Source organism: Leucopleurus acutus (assembly GCF_964270905.1).
Source record: "Leucopleurus acutus genome assembly, chromosome: 10".
NCBI lineage: Eukaryota > Metazoa > Chordata > Mammalia > Artiodactyla > Delphinidae > Leucopleurus > Leucopleurus acutus.
In genome coordinates, this window is record NC_139153.1 from 7,984,048 (window position 1) to 8,000,313 (window position 16,266).

General features: G+C 41.2%; 1 protein-coding gene across 14 annotated transcripts in view; it reads right to left on the reverse strand.

Annotated features, from left to right (window-relative positions):
* The window catches only part of SETD5 (SET domain containing 5), an 82,470-nt gene continuing 66,204 nt past the window's right edge, over positions 1-16,266 (reverse strand). For 10 of the 14 annotated variants that reach the window (XM_082847205.1, XM_082847207.1, XM_082847206.1 and 7 more), the window contains 7 exons: positions 12,744-12,988; positions 9,680-9,736; positions 7,309-7,779; positions 4,413-4,711; positions 3,359-3,492; positions 2,795-2,883; positions 1-2,460 (listed from right to left, as the gene is read on the reverse strand). In XM_082847205.1, coding sequence (XP_082703331.1) covers positions 1,852-2,460; positions 2,795-2,883; positions 3,359-3,492; positions 4,413-4,711; positions 7,309-7,779; positions 9,680-9,736; positions 12,744-12,988 — 1,904 coding nt within the window. In that variant the 3' untranslated portion in view covers positions 1-1,851. The remainder of the gene's footprint in view (positions 2,461-2,794; positions 2,884-3,358; positions 3,493-4,412; positions 4,712-7,308; positions 7,780-9,679; positions 9,737-12,743; positions 12,989-16,266) is intronic. The other 4 variants (XM_082847198.1, XM_082847210.1, XM_082847209.1 and 1 more) reach the window with 1 other exon arrangement.

Below are 16,266 nucleotides of genomic sequence, written 5' to 3' on the forward strand. Positions count from 1 at the left end.
TTGACAGCACCCTGCCCACACAGAGTGGCTGGGGTCTCTGCACGTGCCAGGCAGGGTGAGGGCCGCCTGCCCGCTGGCCTCTCCCCTCAGTCAAAAGCCAAGGGGAGAATGCAAACCCCAGCCCAAATGGAGAGACATTTACATACGTTTTATATAATATACAAAGAAACCAGCATCCCAGGCAACATGATTTCCACTCCCAACGCTCTCCCAGACTGATGGGTTTGTGGGGGAAACAAAAAGAAAAGTATTCTGCTGAAGTCTCAGCATTAAAAAAAAATCTCCCCTCATTTGAGCAAACACCTGATTTCAATTTTGAAAAAGTGAAATTTTGTAACAGTCACACACAAAGAGAGAAGACTGTGCATATGATAGTTGTAGGAGAGGGTAGAAAGAAAGGGGATGTAAGAGGCTGAGGGAAAAAAGGAGAAAACAAACTGGAGGGAAGGAAGGAGGGAGACTCACAGTATTATCTTGTCCAAAAGAAAGAAGTAAGGTCCACTGCAGCACCAGGGATTACACCTGTCAGATATCTGCTACCCCTACCATGGTTATAACTGAATACAAAATTAGATAAATAAAAACACGCCGGATATTACAGTAAACAAGTGAAAGAAATAAGCTGGCAACCGTATGGAATTTAAAAAGATTGTGTACCCCACCTGGCTGGCTCCAGGGCTCCTGCAGGGGTGTACAACAGGCACAATGCACTGATGGGGAGAAGCCAGTCTGCTCTCATCTCTCATCCAGAACAGTGTTATTAGGTATGTGGGTGGCTTTGTAACACTCTCACCTGGGCCACTCTCAAATAAGCATCTCCCAAAGAAACGTGGGACATGCCACACACAATCACAGCCCTGTCGGTGCCATTCCACAAATGTATCTTTCCACTCTTACCCTGCAGTCACGAGTGCATGCTCCCCAATCATGGAGGCAGTCCTACTCAGGGGATCATCAACTCCTGATTAATTGGGAGTAGAAAAAATAAAATTCAAAGAATTCCCTAACCACCTGGGACCCTTCCTAATCAAATTTATTGCCAAAAGCTGATAAGTAGCAATGCAATTGGCCCATCTCAGTTATATCTCTTTTCTTTGCCTACTTACTTCATAGATTACTGAGCTGTGAAATAGCTTGGGGAAGGGGAGTGGGATGGTACCAGCTGGGGGCTCAGACAATCTACTAGGACAGTCTGCTCCTGAATAATCAAGAGTTGACCATGAGCTCTTCCTCAGAGATCCAGGCACCCCTCAGTCAAAGCACACTCCAAGCTTCACTATCCCCGCCTCTTTCTTGGTGTTTCTAAGACAAAGGTAAGGAATATTCTTGGGTGGACACATCTTGGCCAGATAACTGCTTTTGGAATGGTTGTCTTATATACCTACCTTTTTTCTTAAGTGCATAAAACCCTAACACTACTCAGATGGCTTGGGGCTTTGAGATTGGCTCTTCTCACCATTTTTTCCTTTGAAAACTTTTTTTTTTTGATTTAAAAAGATGTCCTCACTGCACAAGTGACTACAGGATACAGGCAAGGATGGGAGACGGAGGCTTCAACACAACTCATTGCACTTAGAACCATTACTAACCGAAACACCATTTGCTTGTCAACAATGTACCCTTAACAGCAGGGAGAAACTTCTTTATAGTCTCTGCTTCAGACAAGATTTACATCTTTCTCCAAGGCCAGAGCCAGTCACGACCACAAGTCTTGTTTCTTGTTGACCAGACCCAATCCTCTGGCACCTTGTACCCCCTCCCCCAGCAATATGCTCGGCCTAGGTTCCAGAGGCAGCTGGAAGGAAGCAGCTATGGGCTCATTCAAGTTCTGTTTGCCCAAATCCAGAAGCCCTAGGAAAGTCCTGTCTGAGTCTTGACCCCTGACCCCTGCAGTGGCTGGAGCCGGTACTGGTGCACACCCCCACTCCCTCGATGTGGGTAGTGCTGTGAATTGGAAACCGCAGATACCCTGGAGGCCTGGTAGGCAGCTGACTGCCCAGCACTGGGCAGACTGATAGTCCGGAAGTCTGATGGCAATGACGACCTAGAGTTCTGAGGAAAGGAGGTGGAACTCAGAGTTCCTGTGCTGGACTGGGAAACCGAGTCTGAGGTCGGCGAGTCTGAGGGGCCCTGCGGGGTAGGGCTAGCAGCACTAGAAGGGCAGCTCCTCCTTGGAAGACTGCTGCCGGTGCTGTTTCCAGAATGTGGCTGGCTGCTATAATACCCTGGTGTCCCCGTAAATGGGGCCAACGAGTCTGTGGACACAGGGTGGGCAGGGCTGGAATAGGACGTGGAAGAGAGGGAGGATTCTGAAGAACCATGAGAAGGGGGGTTCCCAGGTCTCAGTGCAGTAGTTCGATAACTGTATCCCGGAGACTGGGTGGGATGTCCTCTAAAGGGGGAGGAACTCTGTTGAAGGAGGCTTTGTGATTCTGTCCGTGGACTATCACACTGCAGGAGCTAGAAAGAGTTGGGAGGAAAACATAAGGAGGTGAAAAAGTCCCTATTTAAGCCATTTAGGCTTGTGAATATTTAAAATATCCTACTTTTTCTTCATCTTCTTAAACATTTGTTCTTTTTAGGATACCAAGGACAGTAAAATGGCTGTCTTTGGTCACTTAATTTTTCTGGCATGATTTATTACCTGAAGGTGAGCAGATGATGACTTATTTCCAAAGCTGCTGAAACTATATGCAAAGACGGCATCTCAACTGCAAAGGATGGCCAGGATCACAAAACATTTGGAACCCAGAACACATTCTTATGCCCAGAGATGAGCACTTTCTTGTCTCACCTGGTAGCTGTATCTGGAAGGGCTGTAAACGGCTGCTCCTTTAGAGAGTGCTGAGCTCAGTGTCTCTGGGCCTTCACCATCTGCAGGGTCTGGAAGGTAATACAAAATCAACTTACTTTCTTAGAATAAGTGTGAGAGATCCATTGTTCATTCAAGTCACCAATGCCAGCACCAACCCATGCCTCTCTCTTTCTGACAAATCAGGTGAGTGCAGCATGCCAGAAGGGCAAAAGGAGCGGTTAATTATGGGGTGTTTTAAATGCCTGATCTGATTTCTGTCTCCTTTTTTCTCTTCATCCTTCATCAAGGTGATTCCCAGGGCTTTGGAGAGATGAGTTACATAAAGGTATCCTTTGGGAAAAAAGAGCAGACAAAGAGCAAGCAATGCTAGATCTTAAGAATGCTGTAGCCCAAAAGAGTGAAAGCAAGACTGAGCTGGAACTCTGCATACAGGGGAGCCCAACTGCATAAGAAATGGACTCACCTCAGCCCAGCATTTGGTGTGCATTGTGTAGAGCCTGGCTCGTGTCCCTGTACCTGGTTGGCAGAAGGCCATAGGCTCACCTGAGTCTTTTTCTGTGATGTTACTCTCCCACGTGGGAGAAGGCTCTCCTTTTTGGGCCACCCTCACACTGCTTCGGAGGACCTTGGGGATGCTCCCTCCTTCTCGGAGTCGTTCTACTGATGTGGGAACCATCCTGTGAAGGCAATAGGGTGTGGAGGTTTATGCCACAGGACTTTAGAGATAAGAGTCTGGAACAAACAAAGCTCTGACAAAAAACTGTACAACGTTTTCTCTTAGAACACCCTTTTTTTTTTATTATTATTTTTTTTTAGAACACCCTCTTTTTAAACATTATTTTCTTCAGGACCAATTTAAAACAAGGTATTTTCTCTGCCTCAAACTATGTCAGGCACTTAAGAATAAACACTTCTAAAGAAAAATAGCAATTAAGGAAAAGGGGGATTTGAAGCTGTTTACTTCTTTTAACCTCCATCTTGAAATGCTAATTCTCTCTTCTGTGAACTCATGTGACTGGCATGTGGTAGCAGTTTGTTTCACAGATGAATGAACATTACTCCCTTGAGCCATGTCTCTCCTTTCTCAGACCTCATTTCTTCAGTTCAAGATCCCTAAAATGCCTCATTCTTTATTTCACTCATTTGATACTCAGTACTTGACATTAGTATTATTTATTTGCGTTGTCCCCTAAACCAGACAAATCCTTTCAGAACGTGTCACATCTCTCTGCATATTCTAGCCGTGTGGAACTGAGATATCTGTTGTTAATTTAAGGGAAACTGAGCTCAAATCCTGACTTACCTTTCACACGAAATGAGAAAATAGAAGAGGCAGTGTTAGTGCCCAGCAAAAAAAATAACTCCACTGTGTCCACAGCTATATGCCATCCAACATGTTGTTTTGCAGGCTCGGTGGCAATTCTTTGCTTCTGTAGGGCTGGTGGATTGTGGCTGATACTATGAAATCAGCTGAATAGGGTAGATAGCACTGTTGGCTGGCTTTCTCAGATAAGTGTTTCCGTACATCTTAGGTAAAGAGCCTAGATGTTTACTTCCCTCCTGAATTTAATCATTAAAGCATCAAACATAAACTTACCACCTACTGCTGATACTCTCTTGAGGTCTGCAGTGAGATGAAGTGCCCCTGGAATCCGATGGGCTTACGGCCTCCAAATGAGACATAGAGGAATGAGATGGGGAGAACTTTTTGTGAGGGGAAGATGGGGTTCGGGCTGAGGATCCCTGCACACCATGGGCACCAGTGTCAGAAAGTGAGTTACTGCTGCCTTGCCCAGCTCCTGCAGACTTGCTTTTGCTCTGTGTAGAGTCACCTCCCCCACCAGCAGAATTTTCCTTGGCTTCCTGTTTCCGTTTGCGGTACTCCAGCAGGGATACCTAGGAAGGAAAAAAGAAATAGGACCCTAGCTAGACATCATTAGTGGATCACTAGCAATGGGAAAAGAAGATGGAATCCTAGTAAACTGCTAGCAAGCCATGCGAACAAAGCAGGCACCAACAGGTGACTTTTTCCAATGTGAGAGAGACCTGAGCACAGCTACTTATTTAAATCAGTCAGAAACTGGTAAGGAAAAGAGAATACACTAGGAGATGGCATTTTTGAAAAATGGTATTCACCAGTAGACCTCAACCTTTATTCTGCCTTCAGAAAAACCTGTGAGATTACAGTTCCCTTCAACAAAAGTGTGCTATCATAGCTATTTGGAACAATGGTAGCACCCAGAAAAGGGAAGGTGAAGAGCTGGGAGTCTGTGTAGTTTGAAAAAGTCTCCTAGATGATTCTGATAGCTCTTCCTCACTCCGCAGAAATCTCTAGTTAGTCGTTTAAAAACAAAACAAAACAAAACACACACACAAACACACAAACAAAAAGAAAAAGCCAATGCTTCAGGGTTTTTAAATGTGCTCAAATTTTCAAGATATATCCAGGGATTTATTACTGTTACTGTTTTACACATAGAGAAACTAGTGTAAAAGGAGAAAGGAAATGATTTCCTGTTTATATTTTAGCAAGCCAGCTCTAGAAAGCCTGTACTTAGAAACTTCTCCTCGATCTGCCATTCCTCTGCCTTATTCTTTCCTGACTGCCACAACAAACCCCTCCTCCCTGCCCTGCCTAGTACACCTCCTCTCTGCTGTTACAGCACACTGTGCTTACACTGCCTGTCGACCTATTACAATGTCTTGTATGCTTGTAAACTGTCATGTTCTACAAGGGCAAAGACCAAGTTTATTTGGCTTTTTATCTTTAACATACAGTGCAGAACTTGGTTGATAGCAGGTGCTCAACAATATTTCTGAAATAACAGGTCATGATTTCAAAGACGGCATGATTTCAATCACTTTTGCACATAATAAATGAAACCATGATTTCAATCACTTTTGCACATAATAAATGAAACCAGAAATCCAAAGACTGTTTCCACTTTTGTTCCTGCTAGTCAGTGCTGTTGATGCAACAGTATTCCAGACCCAGTGCTTTTTTTTTTTATTGGCTGCGCCTCGCAGCATGTGGGATCTTTGTTCCCCAACCAGGGTTCGATCCGTAGTGAAAGCACGGTGTCCTAACCACCGGACCACCAGGGAATTTTCCCCGCAATGCTATTTTGTTACAAATTATCTGCCAGTGTTTCCTCCTTCTTTTATCCACTTAGGGCTCTCATTTATCTGTTCAAATGTAAAATATAATGAAAACACAAATTAAGACAATTTTGTGTATGCATTTTCTATAGACAGTCATGGAAAGGGGTTAATAATAAATTCTGTTAACGTATTTCACTGTAATGCAAAGACAAAAAGCCACTAGGCTACATTTGAACAAGAGTACCACAGACATTTTGCAATTATGTGAGACTGTCACACACACAACATTAAACACCTCTAGCTCTGACCAGTAAATGGAAGTTGCTGTGACAACTCAAAATACTCCTATGCATTTCCAAATGCCCTTAGTTGAAAACCACTGACATAAAAAAAGCACACGTTTGGCTTTGTAATTTATAGATCAGGCATCACCTACAAGTCAAGCCCCAAACCAGATCTCTGCGACCTGGCCCTGCCCACCTCTGTATTCTCCTCCTGACTATCCCCACTATTCACCTGCCACCATAGCAACATTCAACTGCAACCACATCACATCCCTGCTGCCCACTCAATGGAGTGTCACAGTTACTTGTTCTGCTCTCTCTTCTGTAAGATTTTCACCCCCTCAATTTGTTGGCTGATTGATTCCTACTTCCTGTTTTGAGATCAGACAAATCAGTGACCTGTCACCTTGCACTCTACCACCCCTCAAACTTGGCTATGAACCTCTTGTTTGTTCTCAAGTACCCTCCACATATCCGACTTGGTCAGATTTCCTGTTAAGTTGTTCTCATCACATCTGAACAACTCCCTTCTCATCATTAGTACAATTATCTGCTAAGCTCAGTCTGCCTTGCTATAAGCTCCCTTAGGGCGGAACCTAGGAGGCAATATAGCATGGTGGCAATAAGAGCATGCAATCTGGAATCAGACCTGGGTAGTGTCCTGGCTCTTCCATATACTAGCTGTGTGACCATGGCAAGTTACTCAACTTGCCTTAGTTTCATCATCTACAAAATGGGAAATTACCCATCTTACAGGATTATTGTGAGGTTAAATGCATAAGAAGAGCTTAACAGTGCCTAGAACATGAAAAGTACTATATAAAACATGTAAGTAGCATTATTCTTTTTCACTGCTTTATCCTTTGAATTGCCTAGCCACGTGTATGGCACATACATGGTAGGCATTTGAATTTGCTTAACATTTACAACACTCATCAAATTATATTAAAACAGTCTTTCACTAGACATGCCAAGAGACCGTCTTACTTATCTTCATTTTCCTCACACTGAGAACAGTGCTGAAAACACAGTGGTAACTCAGTAAATATCTGTTGAATTATTCAGTTAAAGTTCTTCAAAAGAGCCTATAAAATGTGAAACACTTACCTTTTTCCTCTGTGGTGGGTTCTGTGGGGCAGATGGGACTCCCTCACAAGCCCTTTCGCCACCAGGTGACATGGATCCACGAGAGAGGTCTTTCATAAAACCATGCTCATATCTGCTGGGAAACCCTTCTGCAGGGGAACAATAGCCCCCATCCAAATGTAAAGGCTTCCTATCCCCTACTAGGGGAGACCCTCGATACAATCCATCTGCTCGAGGCATAGCGTTCAATGGGGAGTAGGCATACATCAAGTTAAACTCTGTCCGAAATGTCTGGTCCGAGTTTCTCACAAGGGTCTGATGTCCATCTCCACTCCTGCTTGTAAAGCCAGTCTCAGAGGTGGGTCCGACAGAGGGATGAGGAGCCAGGTCAGAATGACCCGAGCTTATCAGGGAAGGTCTGTCAGCACAGCTGTTAGTGTTGGAGTCAAGGTAGCCTACTTTTGTCAAGTCCAGGTCTTTTCGGTGACAAAGCTGAAAGAATAAAAATCAACGGAGACATGGGGTAGAGGAGAAAGGAAAAAGTCAAAGGGCAGAAAAGAAGGGAAGTGAGGGGGCACAGGTGAATAAGAATAGGTAAGAGGGACGAAAGTAGAAGAGAGAAAGCCATTAACATCTGTAAAGGTCCCATGTAATACCAGTGTATACACGCCAGATTACCAAAGAATCCTGGCCTTCCCCAAATTGTTTTAAAGTCTTTCTGGAGGAGAATACTGGGAAAGTCAGAATTAGATAACTGGCCAAATGTGACTATTTTGCCTGCTTAGCCTTTCATCAGGTTTGCTGAGTCACCTTGCACTACATTCAGGGACTGGCAGTATAATTAGGGATTTACCTGAGCCCCATGGAGCCACAGAGGTGAGAATAGTGTCTTAAGATAACTGGCTTCTGGAGTTATTCATTTCTAAACTAATATTGATGGAAGGTGGGAGGAGGGAAAAGGGTGAAAGAAAGTAGAAAGTAGACGAAAAGTCAAGTATTTAAGTTACTGGTTCAGGAAAGAAGAATGGTATTAGTTAACGACATCAACCAACCAGTTCTTCACTCACTTTCACTATTAAGTATGTATTTCTCGTAAAACTTTCTGGCCACTCAATTCTTCTTTTTGCATCCTCTAACGTATGTTAACATACCACAAGACCACTAATGCTCATCACTGCAGAGCATCTGAAATGCTGAAACGTACCAAAAATAAACCCATCTACTTGGTCATCATTACCTCCTAACATCAAGATTTTCTGCCACTGTGTCAGCTACAGCTAACTCTCTAGAAAGAATAGTACCAGAAACCCAGGTGACACACCATGTCAGCCTCCAAATTATGCTATCTTAGAATCTTTAGCAACTGAGGGAGAGCTTTACATTCCTTACAAAATAGAGTAAAAAACACCCAGAAGACCTCTAGTACACTAGAATACAATCTTCTTCAGTTTCACATTGATCTATAAAATCCTACTGATTCAGAATTTGGTCACCTGTCACTGATTTTAGCACTAACTTTTTACTGGAAGGGTGTGGGTTAATTTCTGAAAGGTTATGAGAGACTATCACTTTCTCTTTAAGAGGAAAAAGGCTCCATGTGGATTCATGGAGTTAATCATTACTACGTTCGTCCAAATCTTTTAACAGTTAAGAAACTCTAGCACTAAAATCTGAATTTAACATCTCCATAGCAGTAGGATTTGATATTCTAAGAGATACCATTTGTACAGCAACCATTTCCCAAGCACTGCAGAATGGAGCCCTGAGTCACAGAAGCCATGGGCTGACTTAAGCTGAGAGGCATGACTCTTTCTAAAGAAGCTGCTTAATCTATCAACCAAAGCTCAAAACATCCAGTTAAACAGCTGTCAGATTAACCCGGGAATAAGGCATAAATCGCTGCCTAACTTTTCCAATATAAGCTGCTCCTTTATCAGCCCAAGATAATAAAGATCAAAAAACAGCTCCTACCAACTGTTGATATAACCTTCCTTATTTAACAAACACACTGTTAGACTTTCTTTAACAAGGTTCCCACCGCATCTTCAGCTCCTTTAAACTTTATTTCTAGATTCTATTCTTTAAGAAAACTCTTCAGCCATACCCTTCCCCCCCACCCCCCCAAAACAACAAAAACAAACCCACCACACACACACACACACACACACACACACACACACAACTACTTCATTTTCCTCCATCTACATTGAGAGTTCTGAGTAACCACAGGCACACATGGGAAGATTCATTCAACTTACAGTGACCAATCGGCCACCCTCCAGCCCATCACCCCATTCACTCAGATCCCCCAGCCCTCCCCACACAGGCAGGAGCACACTCATGCACACTCACTCTCAGCCTCCAAGTGTGATTGAGATGGTGTGATAACTACCTCGGGTGACAGGGACTCGGGCCTATTCGCAGGGGAACTCTCAGGGGAGGATATGTTCTAGAGGAGGAAAAGCATCTTGTTATTCATCTACTCAAAGAAGCAAAACAAAACAAACAAAAAATAAAGCAAAAAAAAAGCAAGCATAGATGGTTAGCCACAAATTTTGGGGGGTGGGGCAGGGAGAAGGGTAAGAAGGCACAAGGGAAATGTTCAAATGCAGAATTCATCTCGATGGACAGAATGACTTGTTAAAATGCTTCCTGGCGTCTTTGAAAGCATTTAAGGATAAACTGGTTATGTATCATGCTGTAAGTAAACATCTCAAGCAGATACCAAGAGTTAAATTGGTAAAATTTTACACTATTACAGTATATGTCTTTCTATGTTAGAAGAGATTTCCTACAGTACTTGTTATTGAGGGGCACCCTACCACTCATTCCTCATGCTTAGGGGCACCTTTTCTCTTCACCCCACACCCTATTCTGAATGTCACATTTCCTCAATTCTCCTGTGTGACTCAAGCCTGCCACCATTACCCAGGGAAACTGCTTAGCATGTTGGGGGCTGACAGGGCTAGGAAGATGGCCAGTTCCTCTTGAATGACAGTTGCAGAAGTTATGATTGATGGATTCTCTAGCTCATAGGCTAGATGGTTCTTAACATAATCCAACTGGATCTGACCACCACCACTAAAGTTCTTCTGATATTAAAATCCACTGTACTTTGAGGAATAGAGGGAAAAAAGAAAAGAAAATAAAAAAAAACGGCAGATGTGTACACTTCCAGTCTCTGGTCCTAAACAGGGCTACCATTAGGGCGGCTTTTGCATGAGGCAGCACTCCCGTATGAAACAGGAACTGGGCAGTAAGTTCAGATGGGAAGGTATGAAGGGTAAAAAGCAGAGAATGACAGTGGTTGCTGTGACAAGGATTCAGGGGCAAGGTAGGGGAGGGCCTCTAATATCACAGGCTCTGGACAGCTGTGGCCTGGGTGGCTGGCCCATCCTGGGGCAGGAAATGAGGCTGTTTTAGCAGAGCAGGGGTACTGGTGTTCACTTTATTTGGTGGGGTGGTAGCATGTGTGAGATGGATAGTGGGGTATGGCTCTCCAGGCAGGAAAACAAAGGAAGCGTTATTCTGCTGGAAAGGAGGGGTTCATTAAACTTGGCCTCCCAATGTTGCTTTCACTTTTTTTTTTGATGCTTCCCTCTCCTCATGATCTTGCCTCTCTTCTACTACATGTCTTTTCAACTCATTCCCTTAGCATTTCTCACTTTCCTTCTTTCAAAAATATTCTTCCCCCAACCAAGCTGATCTTCACTTGTGACACCTTTCTGCTATTTCTCTTGTGTCATAGTCTTGGATGGAAATAAGGCTCCCCACCTCCCCATACTAGAATATAGGAAAGAGTATAGCAATTAGAATGGTGATAAAGATGGTTGGGATGATGAAATCTGTTTTTTGAATTGATGAAAAAGGCCAAATTTTCTTAGTTAAATCATGAGACTAAAACAGTGAAAACATGCACTGAACTTTTTGAAAGGATCGGCTACTTAATGTATTATGTTTTCTTTCCCTCCTGGTATCCTAACATTATGCTTAGACTACGCATCACTAAAATGATCTCTTATTAAAAAAAATAGAAAATAAAAACACCTTACATTTGCATAGAATTTCAGTTATCCAAAACGCTGCAAGGGGTAGGAAATACACTGAGTGCTAAACCCGGCTGTTCTAGATGGCAACCCACCTTCTAATTTCACCTTTAATTATAATAAAACATTAATTATAATAAAGTATGAAATTCTACTCCTAGAATCTACTGCCTCCCAGTGAGAACGTCCTCTCACGAAATTTTACCATCAAACTTTGGCTGCTAAATGAAAAATCAACTGCAATTAGATCCAAGTAAAGTTAGTAAGGCCCATATCAGCTGTTTTGCTATCTGACTAAAAAGAACGCCACAGGGAATTTGGTAAAGGGTAACTTCCCTAGAAATCAAATGTAACCAGAAGGTTCTGTTCGCCTTCTCAAAAAGGTTTGCTCTGAAAGTAAGTTAATATGGTCGAGTTTAGGTACAGAATACAGCTGTCTCTTACTTTCAAGGTTGCTAAGTTTCCTCTTTCTGAGTTAGTCATTTAAAGGTTCAGGTCTTTTAATCTCCATGCTCTCATAAAAACTGAATAGGTAGGATGGCACTGATTAGAACATTCACCTTTATCAAAGAACACATCTGGAAAAGTGCAAGGTAGGGTCAGAGCTGAGTGTTTAGTCATCAGAACAAATTTTTCTGAGAAGGAATAGATAGTGTCTGTTTAATTTAATTATAAATCAAAGCAACATGCGATAGATGAGTTTTTTTTTTTAACGCACGCACACGGATTCTATTCAGTAAAGCTGCCGTCACTCAAACTTGAATACTAAAGCAATTCAGAAGTAACTTTTTGAAACAGCTGACCAGAGAGCGAGTGTAATAAATCTGGTTCTTATAAATGCATGTTGCTAGGCTCTTTCTACTTCTCATTCCTAACACATGAGGAGAAGGAAAAGTAATCTGGGAATGAATAAAACCCCTAAATTGCCATAAACCATACCTCAGTGCTTTCTAAATCTGTTTACTTAGGCACACGAGAATGCAAAATAACAGACACTTCACTTATTTAAAGGCCTAGAAATGGAGGCACAACCAATCAGTATAACCTGAGCTCTCAGGCAGGTGTCATTAATGGTTACTAAGCAGCTAGAGGCCTATTTTAACCAAGGTATACAGTAAAGATAAAGATCTAGCACGCTTACCACCTAAAGTAATGGAGGTTGATGAATTGCATGCAAAAGATAAGATGAGTGTCACCTGTGGGAGCACTACTCCTATTTTGGGAAGTATGCGGACTGCCAAGATGAGAGGCTACCAGGTAATAGGTCACAATGACCCTGAGGTTTCCCATTCTCTTGCTAAGATGGGCGAAGAACATGGTAAAGAAACATTTGGAGTGATGTATTTGAAATGAGGAGGTGCAAATAATGATTTTCATATTCAGCACTCCCAACAACCAAACCCAAATCACCTCAAATTGCAGAGGAGTATTGCAGCGACTAGCAGTAGTAAGAGACGTGACTGGTGAGAACATGAGGCTGTATCCATTTCGACACTCCTCTTCTGGGTGAGATGGGCCAGGTGTGGTCAGCTGGGGGCTCTTTGAGCCTGGATTGGGAGGGGGTGGTGTGACTGGAGAAAGAGGCCGCAGTAACTTGGTAACATTCTGCTCCATCAGATAGCGAGATTTCCATTTCTTTAATGGGCTCAACAAGTCTGTGAAATACAAAGCTTGGATGAGAGGTCTGAAATTACATCCTCAAGGGCTGCTTCATAGTGAAGCCATTATTAATCTCTAGCCCACAATGGCTGGTAACTCCACTTTTGCCTCATCCCATTGTTATCTCCTGCAATCAAACCAAAAGCCCAAAGACTTTTTAATTGTCACACTTAAAGTAATTCTCAAAATTCTCTACCTCCCAGAAAATCACCAGATGAATTTGACCCTTCTGATAACTAATCCCTGGAGCTAATTTAATCTCTTGTAGTGGAAAATATAAATTTAGTTTTTTCACACTGAATTTCTGAACATCTCTAATCTGTGTCTCTTTGCTAAAATCACCCTCTACTGAATTGCCACGTCACCAGCTCAGTTTCAAGCTTTTATGTATTTTTGCCATTCTTTACCAGCTCTTTATGTAATATTGTTTTAGTAGGAAAGAGTTACACATGATTACTTGATCCTTGTTGAGTCCTTAGTTTTATAGTGCTTCAAAGTGTGAAATCATTTCTACAGAAACTTCTCCCAATCATTTTCAAAAAGTAGGGTGGTACTCTTTTTCTGATTGGAATATCCTACTTTCTACTGTACACTTCTTAGTTCCACTTTGAAAGGAAGTTAATATACTATAAATTTTACTGACCACTCAGGCCAATGCACCTGTCTCACTTTCTCAAAGGAAAAATCTATTTTTATTCGTTTACAGTTCAAAGCTATTCATTTACTAAATACCTACAATATGGAAACCACTGAACCAGGTAAGTGGGGGAAAATGGTTATCATGTATTCTATTTTAAATGAGTTTACAAATGTGTAAGAAAAAGAAAACATATATAAAACGTGTAAGTTTAAGAACCTCAACAGAGGTGATCATACTGCTATGTTAGTAAAAAAAAAAAATATGCTTTTAAGTGCTTATTACACACCAGGCACTATTCTACGTGCTTTATGTGAATTATCAGATGTAATTTGAGTAACTCTATAAACCCAGTACTATTATTATCCCCACTTTACAGATAAAGAATTTGATGTATAAAGAGAGAAAGACTAGGTCACCTGGTTCCCATCTACATTCTTAATCATTAGGTTAAATTATACCCCCAAGGCTTGGTGGAAGGAGTGACATTTACCCCAAGTCTTTGAGGAAAAGTTTTCGGACAGTAATCAGAGCTGTGCTTGAGAAAGATTCTCCTGGTAGCAATGGTTAGGATAAGAATAGACACTGGGAAACTATTTGGAGTTAATGAAGTAAACAGAAAGAGTTATGAGGCTTGAACTAGGGCAGCAGAGGTTGAAGCAGAGTCAAGAAATAAAAGCAAAAAACACTGGAGATACATATTTCTCCTTTCATATATATAAAAATTTAAAAATTTTCCTAGATTAGAAGTATATTTCTATTTTCCTTCCGTTCCAGATACTCATTTTTCTTTTCTCCTTTTGAAAAGTGCCTAGGTATAAACAAACAAACATGTGATTCATGACTTATAGTTAGGTTTATATATTTTGAGAGTCTTAAACAGTGAATCTTTCAAAAGACTGCTATACTGCTAGGTCCAACGCTGTAACTACTAAAGGTAATTATGTAAGTGATAAAGTTGATTGTAGAAAAGTTATAAAGTTCAGATGAACTCTCCCACCCCCAAAATCAACTTAAAGGTCATTCATTTAAAATATATTTACTGAGTACTTATTATGATATATTCAACAAGAGACCTGACACCTGCCCTTATGAGGTTTATGGGCCAGTGGTAATCTGCGTACTTTTTTCTATGAACGGCACTATATTTACAAAATTGTTTTTTTCAAGTTTCATTTTTCTTCTTTTTGCCATACACAGCTATCAAATTTCATGTGGTTAAACCTATCTTTTATGGTTTTTTACCTTTACTCAAATAATTCCTAAGGTTATCTAAACAAACACCCACATATTGAAACACATACATAACTTGAAATCATATCCACAAATTAATTCATTGTTAATATGCTGGTGTATTTTCATCTAGAACTCTTTCCTGACATGTCCTTACTCACCCTGTCTAAATCACACTGGACAATAACCTACTATTTTCAATCAGAAATACATAGTAAAAATCCTTCCATTACAATGACAAAAATGTTACAATTATATTTTAATTTTATTAATAGTCTTGGGCTATACAATGTTTTATATTTTTATTTAGTCAAATATATCAACCATTTCCTTTATTTTCTGCCTCTGATGTCATGTTTTTGTCACCCCACCCCAAGACAATAAAAATACTGACCAATTTTCCCTTTATCTCCATATTTAATTTTTGAATTCAACTCAGAACATATAGTAGTTTTGGTACTAGTATGTTCTATCCTTTTCACAGGCCAAATGGCTAGCATATTCTTCCAAATTCTTTTGTAATTATAGAACAATCATATTTCTCTATTGATTTGAAATATGACATTTATCTGACTAGATACTGGGTTTAGTTCTGAATGTTATTCTGTACACTTTTTAGTAAAATTGTTTGGGCAATTCCAGTTATTCTACTCTAGCTCTCCAAAATATTTTGCCTATTCTAGCATACTTGTTCATGTCAATGAACTGTAGAAATCATTTGTCAACTATGCTGATACTGGGACTTCCCTGCAGTCCAGTGGTTGGGACTTTGCCTTCCAATGCAGAGGGTGCGGGTTCGATCCCTGGTCAGGGAGCTGGGATCCCCCATGCCTCACGGCCAAAAAACCAAAACATAGAGCAGAAACAATATTGTAACAAATTCAATAAAGACTTTAAAAATGGTCCACATCAAAAAACAAACAACTTTAAAACAAACTAACAAACACTATGCTGATACTACCCCCTCCCCAAGGCTGACTGGGGTTGTATTAAATTCATGAGTAATTTGTCAAGAATTCTAACTGAGCACCGTGGCACGATCTTTTAGCTACTCATGCCTTCATTTATATTCCTCCTCCTCATTATTATTATTATTTTGGCTCTGCTGCGCAGCTTGTGGGATCTTAGTTCCCTGACTAGGTATTGAACCCAGGTCCTCAGCTGTGAGAGTGTGGAGTTCTAACCACTGGACCGCCAAGGAATTCCTTATATTCCTCTCCATTATAGATCTGCCACATTTCTAATTAGGTTTATTCTGCAGTGTTCACTATCTTCTGTTACCACTGTGAACTGGATGTATTTCTCCCTGTGTATTACCTAAATGTTATTGCTAACATGTAAGAAAATGTTTACATATTTTTGTACCCAGCTACCCTATTGATCTCTACCAGTTTTTCAGTTAAT